Consider the following 16,048-nt stretch of genomic DNA (forward strand, 5'->3'; position numbering starts at 1 on the left):
GTGTGTAACTGTTCTTGGGCAGGAATAAATTTTTAAAAAAAGTCAATCTCAGAGTGGAAATTGTTTGAAATTGTAGCTGTAAAAACCACTAAAGTTTTTTTTTTTCTTCTGGGAAACTTGTAGTAGAAGTATAATTTTAGCAAGCTGCAAGTCTTCACTTTTCTGTAAGGTATTACTTACTGTCTTGTACATATAGTATTTATTTTAGAGCAGAGTGGTCTTCAGTTAATTTTCCATCAATATATATGAAGGCTGCTCAGTTTTTATTTCATGTTCCCAACAGTTGGGTGTTTTATTGAGCTATTCTTGAAGTCAGTTATTTCTGTCTGGGTTGAGATGATGTGCTTGCAAGGACTTCTGTTAATATTGCTTTATTGGAATAGAGTGAAAAAGACATGTCAGTAACTTTCCATAGATGAAGAGAACTCTTAGATATCGTAAACTGTAGAGTTGCTTCAGTTTAATGGCCACTTCAGTCATCCTTTGGCTTTTAATACTAATACATTGTTTCCTTTGAAATTGATCTTTTACCCCAGTGGATTAAGAATGCATTTGTGTTTTAGTCTTTTGTTAAAAATGTAACAAATTTTACAGTAGCTGTTGAAATATTTAAGTATTACTCAGTCACTTAAGGTAACTTTCACTTTAATGAGAACTTATTTCTTTTGGAGCATAAACTGATGCTATCAAAATATGTAACATCTTTCAGTCATACAGTTAATTTTCAAAACTATTTTTAGGAGACTACTTATGTTGCCATCTAGCAGTGTCTATTACAATTCACTTTTTAAGCTAGTGTGCTAATAAGCAATATTATACAGTATTGCTTATCTGCAAGGTGTGTGCTTACACATGTATGTGTGTTAATATAAAGAAAAATTCTAGCCTAGAAAAGTACAGACTTTTTTCCTTTCATATTCTTATATTTTACATTTTTATAAAAAGAATAAATGACTTAAGACACAATTAAAAATAAAGGTATATGATTTTACCACATTTACATTTTAGAAATCTTGTTCATTTTGTTGAAACTATTCACTTTTGAGGAGCAAAAGAGAATTGTGCTGAGTTAATAAGCATGGTTTTTGACATGTCAGAGGAGTAAATGAGAGGAGCTAAATGAAAGGTTACAAATATTCTGTTAATATCATTAGGATAATATAGCTTCAAAGTAATTTTTCCTAAGCTACTTGTTAATACTGAAAATCATTAGCTTTTGTCTTTTGTTTAAAAAAAAAAAATGTAGGAGGGATGAGATTACTTTAGGGACATGAGTGTGAAATCACTCCTACGGTTTACTGATGATGCATTTTGAGAACACTGCATACAGTAACTCATGATTGAAGTTAAATAAACTAGTTAACTAAAAAGTATGTATGCATGCAAAAAAAATTCCTCTTGCTTTCATTAGTTGGATATTTGCTTAAATTACTGTGGTTACTGGAACTTACGGAATTAATTTAATCAAATATCTGAGTAATAACTAACAATTTCTAATTAGAGAAGATTTCTCAGCTGTCAGTAGAATGTTAAATATGAAAGCTTTGTATCTTCTATCCTTTCAAGAAAACAATTTAGTATGACTAATACAATTCTGACTGTATAGAAGAGAAAGTATATCCCAGTGTGAACTGAGCAATAACTTTAAAAGACATTTTCCTTGATGTTAATCTGAACACCTGAATATGTCAAATCTTCTGCTAGTAAGTAACTCTGCAAGGAGGTTTTTTGAAGGGTTATCTCTTCCTCAGCAGCACCCTAGAATGTCTATTTTACACCTAATTTTTATAAATAAGCAAATCTGAGAATTCTGCATGCAATAACTCTTGAAATAATTAGACTGTTTAGTAACTAAAAAGTTGTGAAAAAGTTGCCCTTGTTTTTATCATTGATGCACTTTGTTTAGAAGCAGAGTTTTTCAGGTGTCAGTGGAGTTACCCCTGTAATGTTGAAGATGAGCACCAGCCAATAAAATAATTTCAAATAAATTAGAATATCCCAACAGGAATGTTTGATAGACTTCATATCATAGATGTTACCTATTTTTACATATCAAACAGATCTTTTGAAGGATGACTTTTGAAAACAATAATTACAGGAAAATAGGTAATTACTCCCCTGAAATTATTAATAGTAGCATATTATGTATTATTAACATGCTTTTTTGTATTCTGTATTACTGGAGACATTAATAACTGGGGAATTCTAATAAAAGGTACATGCATAATTAGGTGAAATGAGTTACAGCTAAGCAAGCTCCATTGACTGCTCATGTAACTGTTAAGTAAACACTCACTTATAGTCATTAATATTTTATCTTTTTGCAGTTTAATGAACTGTCTTTTACGCACAGCAGTATTTTGACTTGTTTTCCCCTTTCAGCTTTTTCATTTCAGTTCTTCATGTGTGTATTGTAAATTCCCCAGCCCTATCTCTCTACACTAAGCAAAGATTTTACTGTTTTATCTCAAGGATTCCTATATCTGTATGAGGAGTTAAATGTCTCACCTGATCAGAATATTGTTGGTACTGAAGGCTGCTTTTCTGAAATTGCTGATTTTTTTTGATGACAGATTTGATCGAGAATATCTTCTTGTGTTTCTTTAAGGAATGTCACTGTCAGCAGGATCTTCTCCTCTTCATTCTCCCAAAATAACTCCTCATACATCTCCTGCTCCTCGAAGAAGAAGTCATACTCCTAACCCAGCAAACTATATGGTGCCTACTAGTGCCTCTGCGTCTGTCGCTAACGCTGTCTCTCAGCCTCCATCTACTGGCCAGGTGATCCAGAAGGAAACAGTAGGTGGAACAACATACTTCTACACTGATACAACTCCAGCACCTCTCACAGGAATGGTATGTTGGCTTTCAATACACAACTATCTGGAGTTTGTAAGTGCTGAATTGGTTGATACTACAGATACTATTTATAACGCTATAAAGCGCTTACTCTGTGTGACGATTAGGCCTTTTAGTTATTTTAGTTATTCTCCAAAAATCACTGACATATAAGTGCCAGAGAAATTTTTATCTATTTTTTCATGTACAGCATTCTGTATGTCTCAGTGGACACATTCATAATGAGAAAACATCAAGAAGTCAAATTTTTTTTAAATAGGTTAAATAGCTCTTCCATTTACAGTGATGGGGAAAAGACAGTTATAAAAGTGTTAAAATAACTATGTATATACATATATAAATTGTTAGAAGTGAATACCACATGAAAAAATTGTAACATATCTGACAACGTGTTTGTGACTTGTATTGTACATAAGGATTTCATAGTTCTGTAGTTTGAACTCAAAGAGTGAGAAAACTCTTCATTTAGATTATCCTTAAAGACTTTAAAAAGCTTCTTGAAATACTTTATTTTTAGGTTTTTCCTAACTACCACATCTACCATCCAGCTGCACCTCATGTTGCTTACATGCAGCCAAAAGCAAATGCACCTTCCTTCTTCATGGCAGATGAGCTCAGACAGGTAAGATGGTAAAGAGTTCAAAGGCAAATTGCATATCTTGGCAAAAAATAGGAAATTGCTAATGGTAGAAGAAAAGTAGACACTTGGAATCTGTGCAGTCAGTTTTCCCTGTGGAAAATTTGAAAAATCAAATCTTGTAATAGGTGTTGTACAACAGAGGGTGGAGGTGAGTTACAACATGTATGACTGCAATCTAATTTGCATGCCATAATTTACTATTCAGCTCAGTAATATTACTGATGTGGTTTTTTGGTGTGCATGGGTTTATTTTTGTAGCATTATTTTAAGTGACAGTGCTATTCTGTTTTAGTCTCCCACTGAAATGGAAGTGTATGCAGGTGTTAGTTGAAGAGCTCTTCTCAGGGCTCATCATCTCAAGACTGGCTGTGAGTGATATTAATTTCAGCTTTACTGTAGTAGGTGCCTTTGTCAGTGCCAGCTATAGCAAATATCTTCTGAAGCCCCTTCAAGAATTTAGGTATTTTATCATTCAAATTTTCAAGCCAGTGATCTTCTGACCCTCTCTGCCTTAGACACTTGCATCTATTCTCTATTTTAGTACACGTAGCTAGTACTTCAAAGATGGTGTTGTTTTTTTTTTTTAATTATCAAAAATAATGAGCTAAATTATAATGTTCAACACTTAACTTAATTTTTCCTTCAGGAACTCATCAACAGACACTTGATAACTATGGCCCAGATTGATCAGGCTGATATTCCTGGTAAGTGTTTCTCAAAACTCTTAACAGTGATCATGTTTTTCTGCAACCATGCACATTCATCTATATTAACATCTTGCAAAAAATGCCACCTGTTTTTAATTTTTCATGGAGCTTTAATCACCAGTGCGAGCCATGATTAACCAAATGCAAAGTATTTCAGAAATATGAATTATTCTTTTTGTCTTCTGTTGTAATTTTCTTCTATTTTGAAACTCCTTAATAGTTAGGAATACTTCAAATTGCTGAGAAAGGAAAAATCATTAAGGCAGTAAAGCCTTGTGAAGAACAGTTTTGTATTACTTTGTAGATATCAGGCACTTCTTTAAATGATGCACTTTTTGTTCAAAGGTTGTATGTAAACCAGCAGACCAGTTTGTTTTGAAGTGACTTGGCTGGTATGTCAGAGAAGGCTTTGTACTATTGTCAGGCAAAAGAACCATGTACTATTTACTGTGATTTGGCTATTGGGGATTTCAGCTTAATTTAAACAGTTTTTGCTCACGGTATCTTCTCAAATGTGTGCATAATATGATAATAATGCAGTTAAAAAAATGCAGTTTAGTGTTTTAATCCAGATGAAGTGCGAGGGTAATCTCTTAATCTGACTTGTAAACCTTTAGCACTCCTCTCTCCCTGTTTTCTAAACAAGTATATTGAAACATATAAGACTGATATTTGCTTTTTTTCCTGATGAAAGTCGGGTTCTTACTGTGGTATGAAGCCTGCATGGAAATTGGTGCTTATTACTGAATCAGTGTAGGAAAACCACCAAAGAAATGTCATTTGTAAAGGTGAATTTCTAAAGTAAATGAGAAAATGGCAGATGGAACTGTGCATCTCTTCTGTTGATTTTACTTGGTGTAACACCTTTCCTGAAGACAATAATTTTAGCTCTGTGGGATCACTTCTAGGAACCTACCAATATATCGCTATTCAAGCAAGAGTAGTGATTTTAACTTTACTTGCACCTAAAAGATTTATGTTCGTGAAAGTCATTTAAATTTCCTCTGCTACGCAGTAACTTTCTCAAAGTCAGCTGAGGCCTGATGTGTTTCTGTGTATAAACTCATTTTAGCAGTTCCTGCAGAAGTGGACAGCTACCACAGTCTCTTTCCTTTGGAACCACTGCCACCGCCCAATCGGATACAGAAAACGAGCAACTTTGGGTACATTACATCGTGCTACAAAGCTGTAAATAGTAAAGATGACCTGCCATATTGCCTTCGGAGGATACACGGTGAGGAAAATGGAGTTGTCTCAGTAGGACTAACGTTCTTAAGCACCCCAGTCGTATTTTAATGTCTGTTTGCTTCTCAGCAGTTCCAGATGAAATGTTAAAGTAAAATTTTCTCATTCTAAACATTATACTTTAAACCATGGATTTCGTTTTTTTCCTAGGTTTTCGTCTTGTCAACACAAAGTGCATGGTATTGGTTGACATGTGGAAAAAGATTCAGCACTCAAATATTGTAACTTTGCGTGAAGTGTTTACCACTAAAGCTTTTGGAGAACATTGTAAGTTTTGCTTTTTTCTTTCCCACTGCTGCTCCTCCCCACTCCTCCCTGGATGTGTTGATACTTTTTTCAAATGTGCTTGGGTTAATAAATATCACCTGTTTCTATTTTTAAGCTCTAGTGTTTGCATATGATTTTCATGCTGGAGGAGAGACTATGATGAGCAGACACTTCAATGACCCAAGTGCTGATTCCTATTTCACAAAACGGAAATGGGGTAAGGAAAGTACAGTACCATATCATACTTTTGTAGACTGTTTCCAATACTTCAGCAGTAAACATCTGGTCACAAATATCTGTTCAGCTTAATTTTTTGGCCAATCAGTTCTGTCTTACCATAAACTGATTGAAATAAGAGAACTCTTCTTTACCTGCTATTTGTAAAGTTTTTTAAATTATCAAGTAAGTATAAAATTGATGTCAGCATGTAAGGGAATTACAGCTCTTTTAAAGAAAAATAAGTTGGAACAAAACTGGGAGCCAGGATCTCTAGTGTCCTTATTGCAGGTCTGTCACCAGGTAGCACCTAACATGCCATGGCAATGATTCCAAAATTCAGAAGATATGTTATGCCAATTTGCTGTTTAGGGGTCCTACTCTTCTATTTTTTTCCTCACTATGTATTATGAGGAATAATTAGACAGTATTTTATTTGATGGTTTGAAAATGAAGTACTAGTTAAGACAAGAAATGGATTGAAAAATCACTGTACCATATTCTTTTCAGACACCAACTTCACATCTTAGGTCTGAATTTTTTTTTTAGTCGTGTTTATATATAGCTTCAAGGGAGTCACTAAAACTACATCAACATTCTTAAATAAAATCCATTACAGAATGGACTGTGGGTCAGCAAGTAGCCCAGTAGAACTCATATGCTTGTGGCTAAAGCCTCCTCTCCAAAACAGTGTGCTGTCAATCATTCTTTCTGTTAGGACCAATTCATGACCCCTGTGGTCCTACAAACTACAGTCAGGTGTTTGGAACACACGTTGAGAAAGAGAGGTGGTCACTGCTGAGTGGAGTCGCAGAAAGACTTAGGGTAGAAAAATACCCGACAGATCCTTTTGAACCAAATTCTTGCTTGATGCAAGACTAGGTCTGAAGATGACCAGAGGAATGTGACATGGCCTATTTTGTTGTTGTTGTTTATTTTTTTTTTTTTTTTTTTTTTTTTTTTTTTTTTTTTTAAATATTAGAGAAGATCTTCCCTAAATGTCTTCAGGCTGCCAGCATATGAGGAGAAGCAGAAGCTAAGGCTTTTTGCTTTCTTGTGCCTTTTAAAATTAGAGCTTTTAGCTGTGAATTCAAACTGTTTCAAAGGTTGAGATGTAGAACTTGGCTCTCTTTTACATCAGATTGTATAGTGTTTTGGTAGTGTGTGAATATGTTCAAAGACTTGGAGATAAATTTTTGAACGTCTATGAAGTTGTGGGTACCTTATATACTGTATAATTCTCACTGACTTTGTACTGAGCTGACCAGTATAAGTGGAGATGGAAATTGATTTCCACCACTGATTTTGGTGGTAATATCTCAGATGGAGGAAACGAATTTGATGTGTCATATCCTTTGGCAAATCAGAGAATGCAATTGCAGATTCAATAAACCTGATGTGAAACTAATTTGGTGAGATAAAACTGGAAGATCTACTCCCAGGTTAATGACTGTTACGTGCAGGATTAGATTTCTGAGCGTTTCCTAGTTATGGTTTTCAATTTCCATGTAAATCAGTCCTTGTTACGTTTTTGTATCTCTCTAGAGAACCATAGAAGAATGATATCTTTTCTAGATAAAATAATAGAAGTTACAATAAAATTCTTGGGAACACATTCTTTTGTCACACTGGAAAATAATTAAGTTATGGTCCCATAAAAGGGCAGTTATGTCTCATTAACCTATCAAAGTTCTTTAAAGGAAGAGCCAGTAGATAAGACCTTGGAGTTTTCAATCATGTCCAACAGAGTCTTTTAAAGAACCTAAGTAGTCAAACGGCAGAGAAAATTCTCAGGTTAATGCCTGGTTAGAATATTGGAAACAGAAAGAATGAACAGTGAAGATCTCTGGTGGGTCTCACAAGATGATGTCCTGGGAGTTGTATTTCTTAACACATACACTTGTTTGCTCTGAAGATAAATGGTCTGTCAAAGTTTGCTGGTAATACCAAATTACTTGGATTGTTAAAAACAAAGGCCAATTGTGATTGATTGCAGAAGGATCTTACAAGACTGGAACTCCTACTGATAATACAGCAGGTGATGTAATGTAAACCAGTGTGATCAAAGGAAAAATGTAACTAGCTGTAAACATGAAATGATGGCCTCTGTTGTGACTGTTGCCACTCAGTAATAGGTCTGGGACCACAATTAAGTAGATTGAAGAAAATACTGTCCTCTTGCTGAATAGCTGTAAATAGGGAAAGAGGCTGATGTAGCTTAAGAGAAGAGCCGTGAAATGGTAGACATTGTATTCTAGATGTGTGTGCCTGATAGACTCCTCTCTGTAGCTGTGGTCCTCCTCTGTATTTTGAAGGGTGTAGAAGTGCAGTAAAGGAGTTGAGAAGAGAATGACAGGGATGATCAAAGGTGTGAAACAACTGGATAAAGAACAGCAAAGTGGAATAATGCTTTTTATGCTTTTAAAGATGGCAAGGAATATTATGGTGTTAAAAATAACTGGAATATGATCTGAAAAATCATCTGGAATGATGAAGAAATTAATAAAAAAGTTTATTATTTCTTCCAGCCTAAAAATGAGGACTTATCAATGGAACTAGACAGGTAGCAAATTCAAAACCTGTATAAAGATAATTAAGCCATGGAACTTTGACAGATTATTATGCATATTTGCCTAGGTTCAAGGGGAGAGTGGGCTTACTCATGGAGGAATGCAAAGACATGATATTTACTTCTGGGATGCAAATCACTGGAGGCTAATAGAATGTTCTACTTGTTTATATTTACACACTTAGTATTCATGGCAAGCTAATTTTAGTGTATGTGTCTTTGAAACAGGCTCATGGGCTAACTGTACCCTTTATTTGGCCTGCTTCAACTTCCTTTTGTAGGCAGGAATAATGTGGGAAGTTGGAAATAAGACACCAATGTCTGTTCAAACTGAAGTGTTACTTAATTAAAATGAGGTGTTGCAACAGAACTTACAGGGGTGTGTTGGGAAGATTACTGTTTCCTGACTATGGCACTTACTACCTGCTCTTTCATTCTTTTTAGTAGATAAATTAGGGGAAAAGTCACCTGAATTTCCAAATTTTGCCGAATCTTTCTGCATATCTTTGCTTTGGCCTTTCTTTTTTTTTTCTTTCTTTTTTTGATAACTGCTGCTTTCTAGTCTGGTCCTCAGTAGAAGGAGCAATTTAAGAGAGAAAAATAAGATTGCATACCTATAACTTGATTTCTCAGAATTGCCTGCCTTCACAGATCCTTTCTCCATCCCCTCACAGAGTTTCTTGGCCGTCTGCCTGCCTAGAGGAGACTCCCAAGAGAAGCAGGGGAATGGATGGAAGTTGGGTACTCTGCAGCATGAGGCCCAGATTAGTACAATTGCTTTTAAAGGTTTTAGGAGGCACAACACTGTGAACCTGATCAGTGAACTCAGAGAATTTGATTTCAGGTATGCAACCTTATTTATGTTGAACACTTCAGTTGGCAACATGAGACCTTGATAGTTAAAAGATGAGGATTATGGTTTTCATGGCTGTCTTGCATGTCACTGGTGTCAGTGTGGTCAGTCTTGGGTGTTTTCTTCTTGCCATGTTATTTACAGACCCTGTTACAGAACTACCTTGGTAGAGATTTGGTGTGGGGGAGAAAAATAGCAGCTTACATTTATTTTTATATTGTAAACTAATGTCTCTAACTTCTGAATGCAGTAGAATTTGTTGCTTGTGTTCTTTATTCAATGATACTTCCTCTTCCTTCAAATAGTACTGTGTGGTAATCAAACATTATTTTGTTGTATTTTACTAAATTTGCGCGTTTTAAAATCAGGAATCTGAATTTTCAGTTAATCGCTACTCAAAGTACATTTATTTGAAAAGTTTTTTCTTTTATTCTCAGTTCTTGTATTTCCTCAAAACACTGCTTCATACTCTAAACATTAAATCTGTTGTTCTGGAGCTTTTTGGTTTTCTTCCACCTTTCTTAGATTTCTTAGCTTCAGATTATAATACGCATTAGTGCATTTATCTGTGCTGAAATTATATTCTCTTTGCATTAACAAGTTTACCCAAAAGTACTGAAATGTTGCTCTTAACAGACCAATAATTGAATGGTAAACCAAATTCTGATTGTATGTACTTTTTAAAACTTAAGTCAGAAAATCCTGGCAAATTAACAGTAACTATTGACAGCTGCCAGAAAGGTTTGTCCTGATGTCCTGATGACTTTTTCTGGTTGGCAGAGATAAGCATGCCTTTGATATGTCCTTTGGTCTGCTTTTAAACATTCTGAGTAATTAAATGTTGGCATGCACGCTGTTAGTAGGAGTTTTCAGCAGCACAGTCACTGTTTTTCAGCAAACAAATACCTTCTGATGAAGATAAGCATGGTCCAGGAAACTTGCTTTGCATTTGACACATTAATAGTAGTATGTCATGCACAAAAATGGACTTCACTGCTGACTTTACAGTTTTTGCATCCCCATGTGCTGAATGTTTTTTCATAAAATACCCCTTTCATTGAAAAAGAAATAAGTTGTGTGATGACTAGATGAATAGAGTGTGATGAGGAGTAAGAATATATGAATATTGAAAGTCAGCATGATGTTGTTGAAAACAAAATATGTGACTAATAATTATCCTAAAATACCTTTGCCAAAAGCTGCAACTTCTTCAAAGTAAGTTCAAGCTTTCAGTAGCTCTGGAATTTTTACAAAAAATACTGCTGCACTCTAGTAGTTCAGAACCTTTCTGTATATTGAAAACTGGGAAATGTAAAACCAAACCCCAGGTTTCCCTGAAGGAGAAATAAAGGCTGCTGCATTTGTCTTGTTTTCAGTACTTTAACTTAGGTATACCAAGTAAACACTGAACAAGTCACAGTTCTAAACAAAAAATACTGATTTACAGGCCTGAGAGACTTAGTGTAGTAAACAGCTAAATCTTTCACTGTTGTGGTGGTTTTTTTTCTTCATAACTGTGTTAGAATTGCAGTTTCTTAGCATGCTTTTTGACAGTGTTCCTGATGATATCAAACAGGCCCTACTGCTGGTGTTCCCAGGTCTTATTTCCCACCCCAGGACTATTCCTGGATTCATACTTGCTCTGGAGAACAGAATTTCATTTGAATGCTTTTTTTTAACAAGTAAAAAAAAAAGTGTCAGTATTTTTATTTATGTTTATCCCAATTGTGGCAAGGAAAAAGAACAGATAACCTGTGTTTTTTGAAATGGCAGGTTTTAAATTTTTCATTTTTTCTATTAGTGTCTGTGTTCTGCATCACAGATGAAATTATTGGGAGAGGTGAATCTGCCATGCAGTAGGTGGGAAGAACACAGTCTGAAGTTTTAATTGTTGTAGCCATAGCTTCAACCTGTGGTGAGAAACTTTTGCAAGTGTAATGTCTCAAAAAACCCACTTTTTCAAGTAATACTGATCGTTTGTAATGTTTTCTTATATTGTTGTGATGCTTTTCCTTGTGTTCAGCACTGTTTGGAAAGCTTTCCAACTGTGTGTCTCTCCTGAAGAGCAAGCTTTTGGGACTCATCTCCTTGGGTCCTTGCTAAAGTGCTGTCTGTGGCAGGTCTGATGGGCCTCTTGGGACATAGATTATAGTCAGCATTGCAGCCAACTGAGCTGCTTTTAATTGTGTTTATTTTGAATAGATAGATATGTAAGAGGGCATTTCAAAGCTGATTCTTCCCATGCTTTTTAGCCTAGTGTCTAGTATAGTGTATGTGAATGTGGGGTGCAGCCAACTGGTGTGAAAGCAGCAGCCTAGATTTGCTCAAGTAAGTTTTTCCAGTAGTAAAATAATGTTGCTTGAGATTTTCTGATAGATGAGGAGAAGCTGTGTTGAGCTCTGGTCTTTCAGTGTATATTGGATATTCTCTTGGTTACATGCCTTAATTTGAAAATCAAAAGGCAGGTGCTGTTAACGCATGCAGAAAAATTACTACCTAGTTTTGGCTTTTTTCTCTCTTTGGGATATATTTCTGTTCTGGGCTTACTTTGTACAGATGTAACTGGCTTACAGTATCCATGCATATCTCTGTTCACCAAAGAAAAAGTGCATTCTACAGTAAGTAGTAAAGAGAGTCTCAACTAATACAGGAGGTTGTATCTCCTTAGTCATTTTATATTATAATTTTTGTCATGCTGAAGAAGAGAGAATTATGAGGGGAAAAGTTAGTTACATGAGACTTCTGGTATGATGGTTTTTGTGGGAAGTAATTTGCGTAATGATTCATCAGGGAGCCAGAAGAAACAAACAATATCTCACTATATTCAGCTTTCAGTAGCCGTGCCAGGCTTATTGCTTTTTAAAGGACTCAGCATCTTGATCTTCATAATCTAAACCAAAGCACCTTAAACATGAAAAGCAAACTGAAATTTCAAAAATGGACGAAGGAAAGCTCAAATGAAAGCTGGAAACATTCCCAGCCCATCACCCCAAAGTCAGTAAAATTTCAAAGTAAAAAATTATCCATAATACGTTCCACTTTTTTCACTGTGCATATATTTTGTGTGTGCATGCACATACAAGCATACACACACTTACTTTGATTAAATGCAGAGATGCTGATACAGTCGTGTAGGAAAAGGGGGAAAAAAACCCCCAACCTCAAAAACCAACAAGAACCAAAAACAAAACAACCCAAAAAACCCAAACAAAGAGGACAAACAAAAAAGATGTTTAGAGAAGAGCACAGTCAGTTTACAGCAAAACCAATCAGATGCTTACATTATTTTACTTAATACTGATGATATTCCTGGTCTCAAAACTAGCAAAATCAGTACTAAGGCAATCTCTTGAAGTGTCTCTTGTGGTTTGTGAAATTGAGATGAACTGTCTTACTTCGGATATTTTTTTTAGTATTTTCTTCTGCTTCAACTTTGTGACAGGCAAACAATACCAGCTTACTTGAATTAGACACATCATACTTAAAATAACATTTGTTATCCATATCTTCATTTTTTCATTTGTGACTCAGTATTACTCAGGCTGTTTGTAATACAGGATTTGAGTGTGTGTTTGCAAAGACTGAGTTTTACTTTTGAAAGGAGAACTACAAATCCATTTGGAAGGGGAGCAGTGCATTACTTTCATATCACCCATGGAATAGGGGTCATGCAGTAATGACTTGTCAGGGATCTGTGTCACAGAAGAACATACATGAAGTTGGGTTCAGTGATCTTTAGCCACCAAATCTTTGTCTGATTTGCCCATGTCATATGAAATTAGCTTGTTTTTTTTTTTTCTTATTAGATGATAGAAAATGTTTGGTTGGGATGCCTACTTGTAATAGCAAAGGAAGTAAAATGTTGCAGCTACTGTGGTACACTCTTTGTTTCAGGATGCTGGTGTTTTTACTTCTGAAGCACCTGCATATTTTGATGTACCAACTACTTCGAGCAATTTCCAAACAATGCTCATTCTAAACTTCAAAACATCATTTCCGTGAATATGAGAGTGAAAATAATAATGCGTAATGACTTGTCAACATTTTCAAAAAACCACAAGTGAAACCAACCAATGAAGAAAAACATTCTCAAACTCCCCTTTAAAGCAAAATAGATGTGTCTTTCAAGGGCTATTAAAAGTTAATTGTATGATTCAAAATGTTGTACTTTGCTTTTTGCACAGCAGCCTTCTATTGATGCTTACAATGTTTTGGTTCTAGGTCAGCATGATGGACCTCTGCCACGGCAGCATGCGGGGTTGCTTCCAGAATCCTTGATATGGGCATATATTGTGCAGCTCAGCTCTGCATTACGGACCATTCACACAGCAGGACTGGCGTGCAGAGTTATGGATCCAACGAAGATTCTGGTAACTGGCAAAACAAGGTAATGAAAGCATTCAGTCTCACTGTGCTCTGTGATCATGGCAGCTGCTGGCTGTGCACCTCATACATAAATAGCTGCAAAGTTCTCTCAGCTGGCATGAGGCAGTGTGCTAAGGCTTGTAACTTTGGTTTCTTAAAGGTCTTATATTTTGGGAAGACTCACGTATTTTCCTCAAACTACAGATCAGACTCACTACTGTCAGTTTAGAAATTTGTTGATGTGTAAACTGAATCCTGTCTGTGCATTTTATCAAATAGTAAAATCCGTCTTTTCTGATGCATAGTAATTTGCTAAGTACTGATGGATTTCATGATATCGACCAATTCAAAGAATGCTAGATGAAAAGCTGAGTAACCAATAAAGTTTAATGGCAATTTTTCCTTTTTTCTTCTTGTTCCTAAAGGTTACGAGTTAATTGTGTTGGAATCTTTGATGTTTTGACATTTGACAACAGTCAAAATAATCCACTGGCATTAATGGCTCAGTTTCAGGTAAGACAACACTGCCAGTTAGGTTGGTGGTTTGGCAAAGGGATTACTGCAAACCAGTGTGATTCCTTTTGGAAGACAAGTACTTTAATTAAACTGTAGTCCAGTATATCTATCTGTAAATGACTGTATTTTATCATTTTGATCTTGGTTCTCCCATACACTATTCAAATTTGCTTGTAATTTATAAATGTGAATTCTCACTTTGATATCTTCTGCTTCTAAAATTTCAGCAAGCTCATCAAACAGGTTGAACTGTAGTATTTAACAAACTTAAGTCAGAAATTACTGGAAATAGAAGTTTCTAAATGAAGGAGAAGAAAAAATCTTACATTTAGTGTTAGAGATAAAAATAATGATTCAATAATAGTTTTTGCTGTGTCTTTTGTGATTTTAACATAAATACTTGTTTTATGCCTGTTGAGAGGAGTAAGATCTTTCAATTGACTGCATTTAGGCCCTCTCGTCATACCTAAAAGATTCTAGTGTATCTTTATTTTGGGCTCCTAGTTTTTCCGTGCTCTCCTGGTGTTCTCTGAAGCGTGGACTCTGCATAATTCCTGAATTAAGAAGAACCCCTTTAGACTTAACAAAAACTGTTCCACAGTCATCTGGAGCATCACTGTGTACAGGAGTGCCTCTTTCCCTAACTTCCCCTCAGGGTAAAGTACATTACTTCAGCAGTCATCACATACCCTGTCTGTACTGGGAGTGAAAGACTACACTAGGGAGTTGGATATAATTTATTTTCATTAATTTACCTTATTCACTGTGAGAACTGCTTATTCAGAGTCTTCAAGTAATAACTGAAATGTTTGAATTTTGGCCAGCAGAAGCTAGCTTGTTGGAGACCATGTCCTAGAACATAACTTTTTTATTTTTTTTTTTTTAATGATACAGTGAAGCAGTTTTCAGTGTACTTTGAGGAGTACACCAAAGGATTTCATGCTCCCACACACACACACTCTCAGCTACATATCAGTGGGCTTTTGATAATAATTTAGTGAAAAACAGTTGAGAGAAGATCAAAATACATGTAAGTAAGGGATTCCATGACTAAAAGTGTAATGAGAGGTTTTTTTTTTAAAGTCTAAGTACTTCTCTATTTTAATTTCAGCTTTGAAAGGGATGTTTTTGAGATATTATGACATTCAAGTAAAGAAAAACATTTAAAATACTTGGAGATACAAATCTAAAAATACTTGCAGGTACACAAGTCTGTCAAAAGCACTTACCACCATAGCAGCTGATGATAATGCCTAGTTTTGTTTAGGGGGAATGGCTTTTCATGTTTTATACATTGTTAATATTCAAATTGTTTAGGTTGCACTGCTAAACCAGGAAAGAAGTACTCCTAAATACTTAGTTTGGAAGATATCAACTGCAGTTAGTAAATACAGCATTTATAAATATATAATAATAATAATAAATATAGCATTTTCTTTTGTCGCTTTTTCTGTAAGAGCTTTCACTGCCCATTTCCTTCCTTCAGACGTGCAAGACTGAGTTCATTCCTTGAAACTTAGGAGTGATTTCTCATGCTCTACCTTTATTTGCCCTAGCCAGATAGACTTACAAAATAACAGCTGCTGCTTGTCCTTTTTTTCCTTTCGATCTGTGACCCAGTTCCTGAATTCCTCTGGGACTCCTGTGACTGTTTTAAATGTAGGTTATCTCTTGGTTTACTGCCCAGCTAATATGCATTTGTTGTCTTCAGTGGAGAAAGGTATGTTTGTTAGGGCTTGCCATTTTCTGGCTATTTCCCATGGTTAATATAGAGATTTTGGCCAAAACAATGAGTGGCTATGTAAAAGGAA

At 35.4% G+C, this 16,048-nt stretch overlaps 1 protein-coding gene across 4 annotated transcripts in view; it reads left to right on the forward strand.

Moving 5' to 3' along the window:
- Window positions 1-16,048, forward strand: part of PAN3 (poly(A) specific ribonuclease subunit PAN3) — a 96,289-nt gene that overhangs the window by 47,972 nt on the left and 32,269 nt on the right. For 3 of the 4 annotated variants that reach the window (XM_056488209.1, XM_056488046.1, XM_056488291.1), the window contains 8 exons: window positions 2,609-2,856; window positions 3,377-3,481; window positions 4,146-4,203; window positions 5,279-5,440; window positions 5,602-5,718; window positions 5,834-5,935; window positions 13,578-13,743; window positions 14,147-14,234. In XM_056488209.1, the coding sequence (XP_056344184.1) occupies window positions 2,609-2,856; window positions 3,377-3,481; window positions 4,146-4,203; window positions 5,279-5,440; window positions 5,602-5,718; window positions 5,834-5,935; window positions 13,578-13,743; window positions 14,147-14,234 (1,046 nt within the window). The remainder of the gene's footprint in view (window positions 1-2,608; window positions 2,857-3,376; window positions 3,482-4,145; window positions 4,204-5,278; window positions 5,441-5,601; window positions 5,719-5,833; window positions 5,936-13,577; window positions 13,744-14,146; window positions 14,235-16,048) is intronic. The other variant, XM_056488126.1, reaches the window with a different exon arrangement.

Source organism: Oenanthe melanoleuca, chromosome 1 (genome assembly GCF_029582105.1).
Source record: "Oenanthe melanoleuca isolate GR-GAL-2019-014 chromosome 1, OMel1.0, whole genome shotgun sequence".
Classification (NCBI taxonomy): Eukaryota; Metazoa; Chordata; class Aves; order Passeriformes; family Muscicapidae; genus Oenanthe; species Oenanthe melanoleuca.